This window comes from Ranitomeya variabilis, chromosome 3 (assembly GCF_051348905.1).
Source record: "Ranitomeya variabilis isolate aRanVar5 chromosome 3, aRanVar5.hap1, whole genome shotgun sequence".
Classification (NCBI taxonomy): Eukaryota; Metazoa; Chordata; class Amphibia; order Anura; family Dendrobatidae; genus Ranitomeya; species Ranitomeya variabilis.
The window spans coordinates 704,072,672-704,088,950 of NC_135234.1; the positions used below are offsets into that span (position 1 = coordinate 704,072,672).

At 41.8% G+C, this 16,279-nt stretch overlaps 1 protein-coding gene across 6 annotated transcripts in view; it reads right to left on the minus strand.

Annotated features, from left to right (window-relative positions):
- Positions 1–16,279, minus strand: part of NBEA (neurobeachin) — an 838,139-nt gene that overhangs the window by 612,477 nt on the left and 209,383 nt on the right. For all 6 annotated transcript variants that reach the window (XM_077298228.1, XM_077298226.1, XM_077298223.1 and 3 more), the window contains exon 8: positions 12,542–12,688. In XM_077298228.1, the coding sequence (XP_077154343.1) occupies positions 12,542–12,688 (147 nt within the window). The remainder of the gene's footprint in view (positions 1–12,541; positions 12,689–16,279) is intronic.

A 16,279-nucleotide genomic window follows, 5' to 3' on the forward strand; every position in this document is an offset into this window, starting at 1 on the left:
GAATAACAATACTAATAGGTTCTGGGAAAAAAAGCAAGAACAATACAAAATAAAAGAAAAAAAAAAACAGCCAATTGACAATGCACAAGTAATCAGCTAAGAACGCACGCAGATCAATAAGAAATCAATGGTAATTCAGGACGGGATGGAGAGTCCTAGATTCAGATTGATGACAAATCTAAGAATTTAGTGGTAAATACCAATTGTAAAGCAGAATGCTACCTGCATCGCGGCGTGATATTTCAGCATACTACATCAACATTTTCTATATTAGTTCTGGGGAAGATTAATTGATTTGTGACAAGGAAACCAATGTTTATATTCCGCACGCTCATTCCAGGGATGAGCATGGACAACATCCATCAATACCAAACGCTACGTAATTCTGATTATTGGAAAGGCCGTAACTAAACATATACAGGGAAACAGCAGGCAGGAGTGATAAGATAGACACTGCCTTTAGGATTCTGGGTAAAACTGTTTTGTGCTGGACAAAAGATAATCGTTCTCGGCAGCACATTGTCCTGTGTTAACAGGACCTGGTGCTGCCGGGAACAATGGCAGGCTATGTGCAATGAATAATCTATTATACGTCGTTCAGTAAACATCTGAAATCGCGAAGTTTGTTTCACCAGGCTATTAAATGATTGTCAATCGGCAAACAAGTAGCTGATCAGTTGTTTAGTGCTGCCAGCCAGTTGGTGTAAACAGCCCATTAGTTCTAGACATCTAAATAACTGCAACACAAATGATGATATTACTACCTGTAACAAGATCAATACCCAGTCTAGAGGCGTTCAATTTACCTTAATGGATCCTTTAAAAATAATGTGACAGCAGAAAAAGGCCTATTGTTCAAAGAAGGATTTTGTATTACATGTACAGAATTTTTCGGACTATAAGACGCACTTTTTTCCCAAAAAAATTTGTAAGAAAAATGGGGGTTGCCACTTACAGTCCGAAAGGTTGGTTTACCGGGGGGTTGCGGCAGTGGTGTAGCAGCGGAACCGGTGGTGGCAGAGGTGTGGTGATGCTGAGGCTCGGTGTCAACGGTGCGGTGTGCATAGTTGGTTTCCCTGCGGCCATCTTCCTGAAGCAGTGGGCCGCCAGACGCGGCGCGTGCGCAGATTGAGATCTCAGCGGCCCTCGGCTTCAGGAAAATGGCCGCCAAAGGCCACGCGTGCGCAGATTGAGATCTCGGCAGCCATTTTCCTGAAGCAGAGAGTCGACGAGATCTCGATCTGTGCACGCGAGGCCTCAGGAAGATGGCCACAGAGAAACTGGTGATGCACTTCGCTCTGCTCCCTGTGGACACTGGGCCGCAGCATCCTCACATTTCTGCTGCTGGCATCCTGAGGAAAGGACCCTGCTCCATGCTCTGCCTCACCGCCGACACCGGACCCGCACCATCACACCTCGGGACTGCAGCATTCGCATTTTTACAACTTTGAATATTCATGCCCTTAAATCACACAGGTATGTCACACAAAATACTTAATAAGTAACATTTTCCACATGTCTACTTTACATCAGCACAATTTTGGAACCAAATTTTTTTTTGTTAGCGAGTTATAAGGGTTAAAATTTGACTAGCAATTTCTCATGTGAAGGGACCACATCACATTTGAAGTCACTTTGAGGGGTCAATATGATAGAAAATACCCAAAAGTGACACCATTCTAAAACTGCACCCCTCAAGGTGCGCAAAACTACATTCAATAAGTTTATTAACCTTTCTGGTGCTTCACAGGAATTTTTAGAATGTTTAAAAAAAAAAAAATGAACATTTAACTTTTTCACAAAAAAATACTTCAGATCCAATTTTTTTTTCCCCAAGGGTAAAGGGAGAAATTGGACGCCAAAAGTTTTTGTGCAATCTGTCCTGAGTACGCGGATACCCCATATGTGGGGGGGGGGGGAACACCACTGTTTGGGTGCATGACAGAGTTCGGAAGTGAAGGAGCGCCATTTGACTTTTTCAACGCAAAATTGGCTGGAATTGATATCGGTCGCCATGTTGCATTTGGAAAGCACCTGATGTACCTAAATACTGGAAACCCTCCACAAGTGACACCATTTTGGAAACTAGACCCCCCCAAGGAACTTATATAGATGTGTGGTGAGAACTTTGAATTCCCAACAGCTTCACATTAGTTTATAACGTAGAGCCGTAAAATTAAAAAATTATATTTTTTCCACTAAAATCTTTTCACCCCCAATTTTAACTTTCTCAAAGTAAACAGGACCCCAAAAGTTATTGTGCAATTTATCCTGAGTACACGGATACCCCATATGTCGGGATAAACCACTGTTTGGGCGCAAGGCAGAGCTCGGAAGGGAAGAAGCATCATTTGACTTTTTCAACGCAAAATTGGCTGCAATTTAGATCAGACGCCATGTCGTGTTTGGAGAGCCCCTGATGTGTCTAAACAGTGGAAACCCCCCCCAATTCTAACTCCAACACACCCCTAACCCTAATCCCAACCCTAACCACAAACCTAACCCCAACACACCCCTAGCCCCAACCGTAACCCTAGCGCCAACCGTAACCCTGGCCCCAACCGAAACCCCAGCCCCAACCGTAACCCCAATCCCAACCGAACAACTCGGCACAAACAGGGACAACCGGAGCACATGCTGCAAACATGTTTCCTGCAGCGGTGCTCCAGGTGTGCCGAACGTCTATGGAGAAAATCTAATCTACCCGAAGATTTCATCCATTATAAGTTCATGCTTAAAATATACAACTATGCCCTTCACCTCTCCAAACAAACCTTTTTTAACACCCTCATCACCTCACTGTCCAATAACCCTAAATCTCTCTGACACTTTCCATTCCCTACTCAACCCAAGAGTGCAGGCCCCAACCACGGATCTCCGCGCTGACGATCTGGCCAATTACTTCAAAGAAAAAATTGACCACATCTGACAGGAAATTATCTCCCAATCCCTTCATACCATGCACTGTCCTCCCTTCCCCAATGCATGTAGCTCACTCTCTGACTTTGAACCAGTTACAGAAGAAGTAATCAGGCTCCTTGCATCTTCCCGCCTGACCACTTGCACCAGTGACCCCATTCCGTCACATCTCCTCCAGTATCTTTCCCCTGCTGTCACCTCTCACCTAAGAAAAATATTCAACCTCTCTCTTCAGGTATTTTTTCCTCATCATTTAAGCATGCCATCATACATCCACTACTTAAAAAACCATTCCTTGATCAAAACTGTGCCGCTAATTATAGACCGGTCTCTAATCTTCCCTTCATCTCAACTCCTGGAATGCCTGGTCCACTCCCATCTCATCCGCTATCTCTCAGATAACTTTCTTCTCGACCCTCTTCAATCTGATTTCCGCTCTTTACACTCTACTGAAACTGCCCTCACTAAAGTCTCTAATGACCTACTAACAGCTAAATCTAATGGTCACTACTCCATACTAATTCTTGAAATTGGAGAAACACGAGTCAAAATTAGCCCAAATAATTGAAAAAATGTATATAATTTATTGAAATTTAACAATAATCACTAAAACATACATTGATGTACAATAGATAATAATTCACAGGATTGTATAAGGTGACTAATCCCTAGGTGCAACCAATGTGCCAGATATACAGAAAGGGACACAAATATCTCCAATAATAACAAAGGGTATCCAATACATACCCCTAAATAGTAATAAGGTCGGTGTGTAGCACATGGAATGAATATCAATATTGTATGGCTATACAAATTAAGCCAGCGATACCACCATGTACCATATCTTATGCCGACCACAACATATCAACTAAGAAAAGAGGGGGAGTAAGTGAATTACCCATATTAAACGGGGTGTCCGATCTGTATCCTGGTACCGTACCCCAACGCGCGTTTCACGTTTCCGTGTTGCCGCTTCCTCAGGGGGCGTGGCTAAATCCGGCTCTCCATCCGGTTTAAATAGGATATATTTCCGGTGACGTAAGTAAAAAAGTGCGCTACGGTGAACCGCAAGTGAAATACCCATGTTGCGCCTCAAGCCTCACTCTCGGCAGGCAGATCCGAGTCACATGTGCGGGTCGGCGCCACGCCCACATCACATGACACCGGGCCGCCAACGAGAGAGCGGGCAAGGGGCAGCAGGTAACGTGTATCAATGCTATGCCAGTGCTAATAATGTTAATATAGTGAAACAGAATGTGATTACTGCAAGAAAGATATTAAATAAACGCAACATGCCCTTTGTATATACAGGCATTGTAATATAAATGTGAACTCCGCATAAAGTGACAAGTGCAAAAGTGCAAAGAAGATCAAGTGAATAGACCTTTGTACATACAATTACAATAACTTTATTCCACTATAAAAGCTACAATATAATATAAAATATACCAATGCCGCACCCAACAGGCATAGGGCATTAAGAGCAAAGTGGGGCGACCGGAATGTATAATAGCCATAAGACTAATCACTATCAATTACAATGTTATATAAATTACATAGCCCATCCAGGCTATTACACCCATCGCATGAATCTGTAGAGTATATCAGAAAAAACTGTCCTGATGGTAGTCCATTAATCTTCATCTGTTTCTTATAGGTAGAATATTCCACCGAAGGACAACGATCTTCATCCATCACCATCAGGTAAACAGACTCCTTCCATCATCTATTTTCTCCCACAAGCCCATCAACGCCATATGTCATATGAATGCAGACATGGGCACAAACGCACTAAAAACAATAAAAGAATAGAGACACTGCCCTCACTAAAGTCTCTAATGATCTACTAACAGCTAAATCTAATGGTCACTACTCCATACTAATTCTCTTGGATCTCTCCGCAGCATTCGATACTGTGGATTATTAGCTCCTCCTCAATATGCTCCGCTCCATCGGCCTCAAGGACATCGTTCTCTCCTGGTTCTCCTCCTATCTCTCTGACCGCTCCTTCACTGTATCTTTTGCTGGTTCCTCCTCCTCTCACCTTCCCCTTACTGTTGGGGTTCCTCAAGGATCAGTCCTAGGCCCCCTCCTCTTCTCTTTGTATACCACCTCTATTGGACAAACAATCAGTAGATTTGGTTTCCAGTACCATCTCTACGCTGATGACACCCAATTATACACTTATTCTCCTGATATCACTCACGCCTGCCTTTTTAGAAAACACTAGTGATTGTCTTATCGCTGTCTCTAACATCATGTCCTCCCTCTATCTGAAACTGAACCTGTCAAAAACTGAACTCCTCGTGTTCTCTCCCTCTATTAACCTACCTTTGCCTGACATTGCCATCTCCGTGTGCGGTTCCACCATTACTCCCAAGCAACATGCCCGCTGCCTTGGGGTCATACTTGATTCCGAGCTTTGATTCACCCCCCACATCCGATCACTGGCTCGTCCTTATCTGCATCTCAAAAACATTTCTAGAATTCGCCCTATTCTTACTTTCGACTCTGCAAAAACTCTTACTGTTTCACTTATTCATTCTCGTCTGGACTATTGTAACTCTCTCTTAATCTGTATCCCTCTTACCAAACTCTCCCCACTCCAATCTGTCCTGAATGCTGCTGCCAGGATCATATTCCTCACCAACCGTTACACCGATGCCTCTACCTTGTGCCAGTCATTACACTAGTTACCCATCCACTCCAGAATCCAGTACAAAACCATTACCCTCATCCACAAAGCACCCCATGGCTCAGCACCAGCCTACATCTCCTCCCTGGTCTCAGCCTACCACCCTACCCGTGCTCTCCTTTCTACTAATGACCTGAGGTTAGCATCAAAATAATCAGAACCTCTCACTCCCGTCTCAAAGACTTTTCACGTGCTTCGTCAATTCTGTGGAATGCACTACCCAGGTTAATATGATTATTACCCAATCCTCATAGTTTTAAGCGTGCCCTAAAAACGCATTTGTTCAGATTGGCCTACCGCCTCAACGCATTAACCTAATAATCCCTGTGTGGCCCATTCATATAAGTTAAACCAAAATCGGATTCCTCGTATCATGTTCTCATACACTTTATGCAGTTAATAGCCCTCTGTTTCTGTACTGTTACATACTGTTAACTGGTTCATGCAGCTTTACATGAACACCCGATCCTTACACTATGGCTGGTTCGAACAACGAAAGCAATTTTTACCATCCACCTCTCGTGTCCCCCCTTTTCCTCATAGTTTGTAAGCTTGCGAGCAGGGCCCTCATTCCTCTTGGTATCTATTTTGAACTGAGTTTTGTTATGCTGTAATGTCTATTGTCTGTACAAATCCCCTTTATAATTTGTAAAGCGCTGCGGAATATGTTGGCGCTATATAAATAAAATTATTATTATTATTATTATTATTATTAACCGTAACCCTAATCCTAACTTTAGCCCCAACCCTAACCCTAATGGGAAAATGGAAATAAATTAAAAAAAAACATTTTATTATTTTTCCCTAACTAAGGGGGTGATAAAGGGGGGTTTGATTTACTATTTATAGTGGGTTTTTGTTTGGCAGCTGTTACACACTAAAGTTTTTTATTGCAAAAAAAATAGTTTTTGCATCACCACATTCCGAGCGCTATAATTTTTCCATATTTTGCAATATGGAAACCATTACCATCCACCTCTCGTGTCCCCCCTTTTCCTCATAGTTTGTAAGCTTGCGAGCAGGGCCCTCATTCCTCTTGGTATCTATTTTGAACTGAGTTTTGTTATGCTGTAATGTCTATTGTCTGTACAAATCCCCTTTATAATTTGTAAAGCGCTGCGGAATATGTTGGCGCTATATAAATAAAATTATTATTATTATTATTATTATTAACCGTAACCCTAATCCTAACTTTAGCCCCAACCCTAACCCTAATGGGAAAATGGAAATAAATTAAAAAAAAACATTTTATTATTTTTCCCTAACTAAGGGGGTGATAAAGGGGGGTTTGATTTACTATTTATAGTGGGTTTTTGTTTGGCAGCTGTTACACACTAAAGTTTTTTATTGCAAAAAAAATAGTTTTTGCATCACCACATTCCGAGCGCTATAATTTTTCCATATTTTGGCCCACAGAGTCATGTGAGGTCTTGTTTTTTGCGGGACAAGTTGACGTTTTTATTGGTACCATTTTTGGACACATGACACTTTTTGATCACTTTCTATTCCGATTTTTTTGTGTGGCAGAAAGAACAAAAAACAGTAATTCATGAATTTCTTTTTATACGTTTATACCGTTCCGCGTGTGGTAAAATTGATATTCTTCGGATCAGTATGATGACAGCGATACCTCATTTATATCTTTTTTATGATTTGGTGCTTTTATACAATAAAAACTTTTATATAAAAAATAATTTTTGCATTGCTTTATTGTAAGAGATAACTTTTTTATTTTTCTGGTGATGGAGCTATAAGGCGTTTTTTTTTTGCGGGACAAGATGACGTTTTCAGCGGTACCACGTTTATTTATATCCGTCTTTTTCATATTCTGCAGTAAGTTCTCCAGAAACCACAATGATACAGGCATTCTGCTGCAAGTTCTCCTGAAGCCACAGTTACAATTTAACGGTCTTACCCAAACAAAATGTTCAAAAGTAAAAGCTGTGGTTGATTAAAAAATAAATAGGGGATGTCTGTTGTCATGGCCTCAAACCACTGGTTTGATTATCAATGAATACACTGTGCCCACAATTTGGCCCTTTGTATTTTGGATTATTAATGTTACTATTGAACAACTACAGGGCTGTTAGTCAATCCAAATGGTTAAAGAACCTGAATATTTAAGAAAGCAAAAGTGAGGTTTTGCTTTAGGAGAATATCTGTGTTCAGAATTAGTATGGAACTAAATGAAAAATGTAAATTTTCCACCTGAATTGTTTATTTAAATTATTTAAATTTTTTAAAGTGAGAATAACCAAAGAAAAGACGCAAAATGGACCAAAAACCATTTCCCCTTTACAAAAAAAAAAAAAGTGACCAATATAGCTGCCTTTCTTTTTCAATAACAATCATATGAGGTCTGTCAGTTTCTTAATCTGTTGAAGATCAACCTTTTGTGCAGCATAAGCCACGGCCTCCCAGACACAGATCCGAGAGGTGGCTGTTTTCCTTCATAGTAAATCTCCCGTTTAAAGAGGGCTCACAAGTTCTCAATAGGGTTTAGGTCAAGTGAGGAAGGGGCCAACATGTCATTGTTCTTTCATCAATAGGCTATATTCACACGTTCAGTATTTCACATCAGTATTTGTAGCCAAAACCAGGTGAGGAACAATCAGAGGAAAAGTATAATAGAAACACGTCACCACTTCTGTACATTGCACTCACTCCTGGTTTTGGCTTATAAATACTGAGGTAAAATACTGAAAGTGTGAACGTGGCCTTAGGGTCATTCCTGACAGCCGAGCAGTGGAGACTTCGATGCTCTGATAGAGCACAGTCCCTCATATAAATCATGGTGTTCTTAAAGGATGTACAATTAGTTGAAGAAAGTGTTGTCTAAAAAAAAACTGGAAGAAGGTTTGGGAGATGATTTCGAGTTCATCTTCGTCCCCAAAAGATCCAAATTGTTCATCTTTAATAATACTAAAAAATATCAACACCCCACCTCAACCTTGCTGGCGTCTGAGTGGAAGTGGAGGTCTATGCCAGTTACTGATCCAGCCACAAGCCCATCCATCTGGTCCATCAAAAGTCACTTATCTCATCAGTCCGTAAAACCTTTTGAATCAACTAATATCTGAAGACAGATTTTTCAGCCTTGATGTTTCACCTTCTGTATCTTGCACTGTGGTGGTCGATTTTAGCCTCCTTACGTCGGTCATGTCTCTGAGCACTGAACACCTTGTACTTCTATGTCTTGTTCAGTGGTGGTCGGGGGGTTTCAGCCTCCTTACCTTGGCCAAGTCTCTGAGCACTGAACACCTTGTACTTCTGTGTCCTGCTCAGTGGTGGTTGACGGTTTCAGCCTTCTTACCTCGGTTATGTCTCTAAGCACTGGACACCTTGTACTTCTGTGACTTGCTCAGTGGTGATCAGGATTCAGCCTCTTTACCTCGGCCATGTCTCTGAGCACTGAACACCCTGTACTTCTGTGTCTTGTTCAGTCGTGGTCAGGATTCAGCCTCTTTACCTCGGCCATGTCTCTGAGCACTGAACACCTTGTACTTCTGTATCTTGCTCAGTGGTGGTCGGCTTTAGCCTCCTTACCTCGGCCATGTCTCTGAGCACTGAACACCTTGTACTTCTGTGTCTTGCTCAGTGGTGGTCGGTTTCAGCCTCCTTACCTCTGCCATGTCTCTGAGCACTGATCACCTTGTACTTCTATGTCTTGTTCAGTAGTGGTCGGTTTCAGCCTTCCTTACCTCTGCCATGTCTCTGAGCACTGATCACCTTGTACTTCTGTGTCTTGCTCAGTGGTGGTCGGTTTCAGCCTCCTTACCTCGGCCATGTCTCAGAGCACTGATCACCTTGTACTTCTGTGTCTTGCTCAGTGGTGGTCGGTTTCAGCCTCCTTACCTCTGCCATGTCTTTGAGCACTGAACACCTTGTACTTCTATGTCTTGTTCAGTGGTGGTCGGTTTCAGCCTTCCTTACCTCTGCCATGTCTCTGAGCACTGATCACCTTGTACTTCTGTGTCTTGCTCAGTGGTGGTCGGTTTCAGCCTCCTTACCTCTGCCATGTCTTTGAGCACTGAACACCTTGTACTTCTATGTCTTGTTCAGTGGTGGTCGGTTTCAGCCTTCCTTACCTCGGCCATGTCTTTGAGAACTAAACACCTTGTACTTCTGTGTCTTGCTCAGTGGTGGTCGGTTTCAGCCTCCATACCTCAGCCATGTCTCTGAGCACTGACCACCTTGTACTTCTGTGTCTTGCTCAGTGGCGGTTGGTTTCAGCCTCCTTACCTCGGCCATGTCTCTGAGCACTGAACACCTTGTACTTCTGTGTCTTGCTCAGTGGTGGTCGGGTTTCAGCCTTCCTTACCTCGGCCATGTCTCTGAGCACTGAACACCTTGTACTTCTATGTCTTGTTCAGTGGTGGTCGGGTTTAAGCCTTCCTTACCTCTGCCATGTCTCTGAGCACTGATCACCTTGTACTTCTGTGTCTTGCTCAGTGGTGGTCGGGCTCAGCCTTCCTTCCCTCAGCCATGTCTTTGAGCAATTAACACCTTGTTCTTCTGTGTCTTGCTAAGTGGTGGTCGTGATTCAACCTTCCTTACCTCGGCCATGTCTCTGAGCAGTGAACACCTTGTGCTTCTGTGTCTTGCTCAGTAGTGGTCGGGTTTAAGCCTTCCTTACCTCTGCCATGTCTCTAAGCACTGAACACCTTGTACTTCTATGTCTTGTTCAGTAGTGGTTGGGTTTCAGCCTTCCTTACCTCGGCCATGTCTCTGAGCACTGAACACCTTGTACTTCTGTGTCTTGCTCAGTGGTGGTCGGTTTCAGCCTTCCTTACCTCGGCCATGTCTCAGAGCACTAAACACCTTGTACTTCTGGGCTCTCCAGGGAGGTTGCAGCTCTGGAATATGACAGCACTGGAGGATATTGGCCTCCTGGTCGCTTCATGTGTGATTCTTCCCAAATCTTTGGCAGTTAATATGAGGCTTTGTTACTCAACTTGTTTTTTTGTGACCCTGTTGAGTATTTACAACAAGACTTTTGATACTTCTGTGATCGTGCTCAAATATCTTAGCAATTTCAACGGTGCTGAATCCTTCTGTAAGATTTGACACTAAAACTTTTAATAATGTTTTACCTTTTAGAGTCAGCCAAATCTCTTTTTTGCCCCATTTTGCATGAGGAACACAAGCTGCCTAATAATTCTGCACACTTTCATAAAGGGTGTTGCATCCTTAGGTCACACCCCTAATCATTACACAAATACACATCACCTGATCTGCTTCATTCAATAAGCATTCAAGGTTACACAGCTTGGAGCTGGAAAATCTTAATAAAAATTATGATTTGGTCAAAATACTCACTGCCTAATTGTGCACACAGTGTAATACCATCACTATAGGGTACCATAGCTCAATTTGGTAGAAAATGAAAGATTGTAAGTAATTTTATCTAAAAAGTCTTTTTGCAGCTTACTTAGCAATATAATTTAAGGATCCATCTGATCACATCATAAAATGTATGCAAACAATATGTCCATTTAGTTATGCTGCAAACTACTGTAATAAAATACACTAAAAAGTGAAGATCAGTGATCTTTACAGCATAATATTAATCAATACAGTCCTTGTTCTCCTAGTAATGCGGTACCACCCTATACTAAACACTTTGCAACTTGCACTGGTATCATACGTTTTTGATATTGTGGTCAGCTTAAACAATACAGCTAAAAAAAGCAAAGAAAGAAATTACAGAACTGGTTAAAAAAAAGCAGAAAAGTACACAAGACGGGACACTTGATTTCGGTTACTTCTCTTATTCTAGTTCTTCATAATACATTTCACATATTCTATGTGGAGCTTCACAATGTTCTCTTCTCCTCTGCACAGCTTTTGACTATCCCATGGAGTGTTAAGACCGAAAGCAAAATAAACGTGGAATAGGAACCAGAATTTACAATACAAACTGTATAGATTACAGATCTCCTGCACCTGAGAAGACTGGGTGTAATTTCTTTATAAATCCATGTCAGGACAGGTGTATAAATCTGGTATTAAATGAGCATGCTATGAGTCCAGTTATAGTGCGAGAGCTCATGAGTCCAAATGTATTCGGTCTCAGCCCACCCAGTCTGACAGCTGCAGCTAGTACTGAGCAGTGTGAGATCTCAGCAGCAGCAGGGAGGAGGGACACTGAGGAGCTGACAATCAGCTTAAGTCAGCAAAGATTAAGTTTACACTTTCACAAAGGATTATACAGCAATTCTAACATGTATTTACAAAGTAAATACACCATCATCAAGTCTACAGGATTTCTCTAATAATGTACACAGTTTGTATTGTGAAGTATGAAGATGGATCCACTTTAAAGTTTGCACATATGATGACAGTTTACCAACCCTAATTTTTTATTTATTTATTTTTACAAACCGCTTTCAATTAGAGATGACAAGATCAATTTGCAGTACTGCAGGTCAGCATCCAGGTCAGTGGTACCTGTCGGCTGACTGGGAGGCCAGAAAATCTCTTATCTTCTGGCCTCCCTGAAACAGGTTTTTTTTAGTAGGTTCATACAATGGAATATTGGTATGAGGTATGGTCAATCAACAGTCAAAGTGATGACCCCAGTGATGTCCCCAGTGATGTCAAAAAGCCACCTCTACAACCAGTGATTGTTAATGTGTGGTCATGCCATGCCATCGCTGAAGCCAAGCAAACAAAGACCGTCTGTGGACCAGGAAGGCAATGACACGGGGAGCAGCAAGGAATCGGTAAAGTGAATATTACCACTTTTGTTATTTTATACCATTGTAACTTCATGAAGTTAGAAAATCCCTTTCTTAGGTTCAAATCCATCATGGATTTATTCAATCCAGCAGGATTCATTTTTTTCAAAAGTAAAATGTAATATTGTAATTCAGTAAACGACTTGAAGAACAGACGAAGAACAGAAGCCATATTTACAGGTCTCACCTTATAGCCAGGTCCGAGCTGATGAATAGCAAAGATCTGAGCAGGGTTCAGGGCCTCAGTGAACACATACACTGCTCCAAGTTGACCACAAAACACTCTGTTTGCGTCGGCTGTCTCTGATGAACCAAGGAAGCACTTATCATAACTCTGAAATAAGGGACAGTGCGTTAACAACAAATAATAAAAAAACACTAAAGTCTACACAACATAGAGAATATAAGATATTACAGAGATCACAAAGGAATAACTACCAACTAGTGTGAAGACAAAGATTTGTCACAACTCATCTTAGAAGTTTGCACCCAGTTCTAAAAGGAGTTTACATTTTCACTCTGTAGAAAAATGTGTGAAACCAAGTAACCATGTCTATAGAAAGTCCTGCTGAAATATAATAAAAAGGCAAAAATAGGAACGCTCCAGAGATGAAACGACAAGAACAAAACTTCACTTTTATTACAGTGATTTAAAAAAAATCGGACCCAACATATCACAAAGGTTAGGGCAGACTGATGCAGTTCGACGGTCAAGCTTTAGTCTTGGCGTTTAAGCCTACAATGACTAAGGCTTGAACGCCAAAACGCGTCGGTCTGCCCTAACCTCTGTGATATGTCAGTCACAATTTTTTTAAATCACTGTACTAAACATGAGGTTTTATTCTTACCTTTTGAAATCTGGAGCATTCCTATTTTTTGAATTTAGCATGACCCACACCAGGGTGGCTCCATGCGAGGCTCCATTACCACCCAGGTGAGGAGCAATGAAAGTGGGGAGCTGACTTTTTCTTGTGGCTATAATAAAAGGGAAGAAGGGTCCAATATTTTGCTTTTTATTTTCTCAACATCTTATAGAAATTCATACAAATAACTGAAGGACATTCTAGGACTAAAATCTTTATGGCACAATGCTGGATATGCTACAGCTAATGATGGCTGAATCTGACATTAAAATTTGGTGCAATTGGAAACTATTGAAAAGGGGATTTAATAAAGAAAAGAAAAAACTATTTTACTGACCTCTCCTTGCCCATTGGCCTACCTTTCCCACTACCATTCCTCTAATTAGCTCTTTTGTCTTCTCTCTTCAATCTACTTCCATTTTTGGGTCTCCAACGCTGCCGCTCATCACCAGGTTCCAAGTCATTATGTGGAGCACAACGCACTTCACTTACACTACATGCGTTGTGTTCCAAGTGTTTGCGGGGGCCTAGTGAAGAACGTCAGGGGGCCCAAAAAGAAGATGGAAGACAGAAGAGAAAAGACATAAGTGACAACTGGCAGATGAGAAGCTCCAGCAGGAGAGGCATAGGGAAGGCCGGTAAGAGGCGAGAATATAAATTGTTGTTTTTTCAAACCCTTCTGACCCCTCAGAATCTAGCAAAATGGTATCTGGCTAGTCGCCACATTGCTGGAATCTTTACCAATTGCGTAAAACTTGGATTGTTATGATTCTGAATTTTTCAAGAAATTTGTAAAAAAAAATTATGTTAGGAACAGATTTGTTAATCTAATTAAATTGTTGGGGGTCCAGTTGGCTTTTTTATTTCCTGAACGGATGCACTCTCGTCCACTGCATGTTCAAAGTCAATGGGACCATGTAATCGTTCCACGCACAGCAAGTGACCGAGAGTGAGTGTATGGGTGACGGCGCATAAGAAGCACTTCATTGTGAGGGATGGGATCTCGGTAGTAGAACTTCCACTGAACAGGGAGTGATGGAATGACCTACTGATATGCCATCGCTTCTAATGGCAGCTGCCATTGGATTGTGTGGTTGCTTGGAGGTTACCACTATGGCTTTATAGTGCTGAGGTCCTGGATTCAAGTCTGACCAAGGGCAATATACAGCTCTGGCAAAAATTAAGAGACCATCTCCACATGTCTGACAGCCGTTCCATTCCAGTGTCAGTTGAATTCCAACCAGAGGACACCTCATTCTACTTAATGTGCTTCTGATTTGCTGATCACCTGAACCAAATCTTATTTAACGAGGCAAAGTATAAAAAAACACTGCTGTGGTCTTCACAATCCTCTTGGATTAGGACAAGCTGGATGGCAAAACAAGTGCTAGTAATATCCCAAGAGAAATTTGAATGAAAAAATAACTTTTAACCACGCCAAAGGAGTTGAAAAGAAAAGTCTTGAGTGAGGAAAAGAAGGGATCAATTCTGGCTTTACTAGCAGAGGGACACAGTGAGCGACATGTTGCCTCCATCCTTAAAATGTCTAAGACGGCAGTCCATTACAACAAGGTCAAGCAGCAGACATTGGGGACAACAAAGCTACAGACCGGCTGAGGGCGAAAACGACTCTCCACTGACCGGGATGACCGTCAGCTTATTCGAATGTCACTCAGCAACCACAGGATGACAACAAGTGACCTACAAAAGGAATGGCAAATGGCAGCTGGGGTGAAGTGCATGGCAAGAACAGTTCGTAACAGGCTCCTAGAGCCAGGACTCAAGTCATGTAAAGCTAGAAAAAAGCCTTTCATCAATGAGAAACAAAGGAGAGCTAGGCTGAAGTTTGCCAAAGACCATAAGGATAGGACCACAGAGGACTGGAGTAAGGTATTCTTCTCTGATGAGTCTAGTTTTCAGCTTTGCCCAACACCTGTGAAATTTGGTGGAGGATCGGTGATGATCTGGGGATGTTTCAGCAAGGCTGGAATTAGGCAGGTTAATCTTTGCAAAGGACGTATGAATCAAGCCACATACAAGGTAATCCTTGAAAAACGATTTGTAAAAGAGAAATTTATATTTGCGCTAAGAAACTGATAAAACTTATAAAAAAAAAAATCCAACCTAATATTGGAATAAAACTATGCAATATAAAAGAAAGAGAAAACCTTGATACTCAGATAAAACCAAAAAAGAAAATATCAAATTACCTCTCTGAAAAAGGATAGCGGCGTACGAATGATGGTCCCAACTGAGAGCAGTTCTTATGGTCTCTTGTCTGAACGTGGTTCAATGTCCACCACGGTATGGCATCATAGCCAGAGTCCAGAGCAAGGGGAAAAAAAAGAAGCTCCTCTGCACCTTGCCGGCTTTACTATAGATCCCGTGCAAGCATTTACTGCACGTGGCAGCTTTATATTTCCCAGAGGGGCGTCTGTTACCGGCCGTAACGGCGCCCTAACTTCTTGGGTATCATTTTTCTTTTTTTCCCCTTGCTCTGGACTCTGGCTATGATGCCATACCATGGTGGACATTGAACCACGTTCAAACAAGAGGACCTACACACCATAAGAACTGCTCTCAGTTGGGACCATCATTCGTACGCCGCTATCCTTTTTCAGAGAGGTAATTTGATATTTTCTTTTTTGGTTTTATCTGAGTATCAAGGTTTTCTCTTCCTTTTATATTGCATAGTTTTATTCCAATATTAGGTTGGATTTTTTTTTTTTTTTTTTTTAAGTGTCCTCAGTTTCTTAGCGCAAATATAAATTTCCCTTTTACAAATCGTTTTATACTGGACAAACAGGGTGGTATTGTCCGTTTATTTGCTGCAGAGACTCGAGACTGTGTGCTGCACCCTTAGTTGCTTATTTATCCTTGAAAAACACTTCTTTCTGCTCAGGCAATGTTCCCCAACTCTGAGGACTGTTTTTTGCCAGCAGGACAATGCCCCATGCCACATAGCTAGGTCAATCAAGGTGTTGATGAAGTTCCACCATATCAAATCCCTGTCATGGCCAGCCCAATCTCCAGACCTAAACCTCATTGAAAACCTTTGGAAT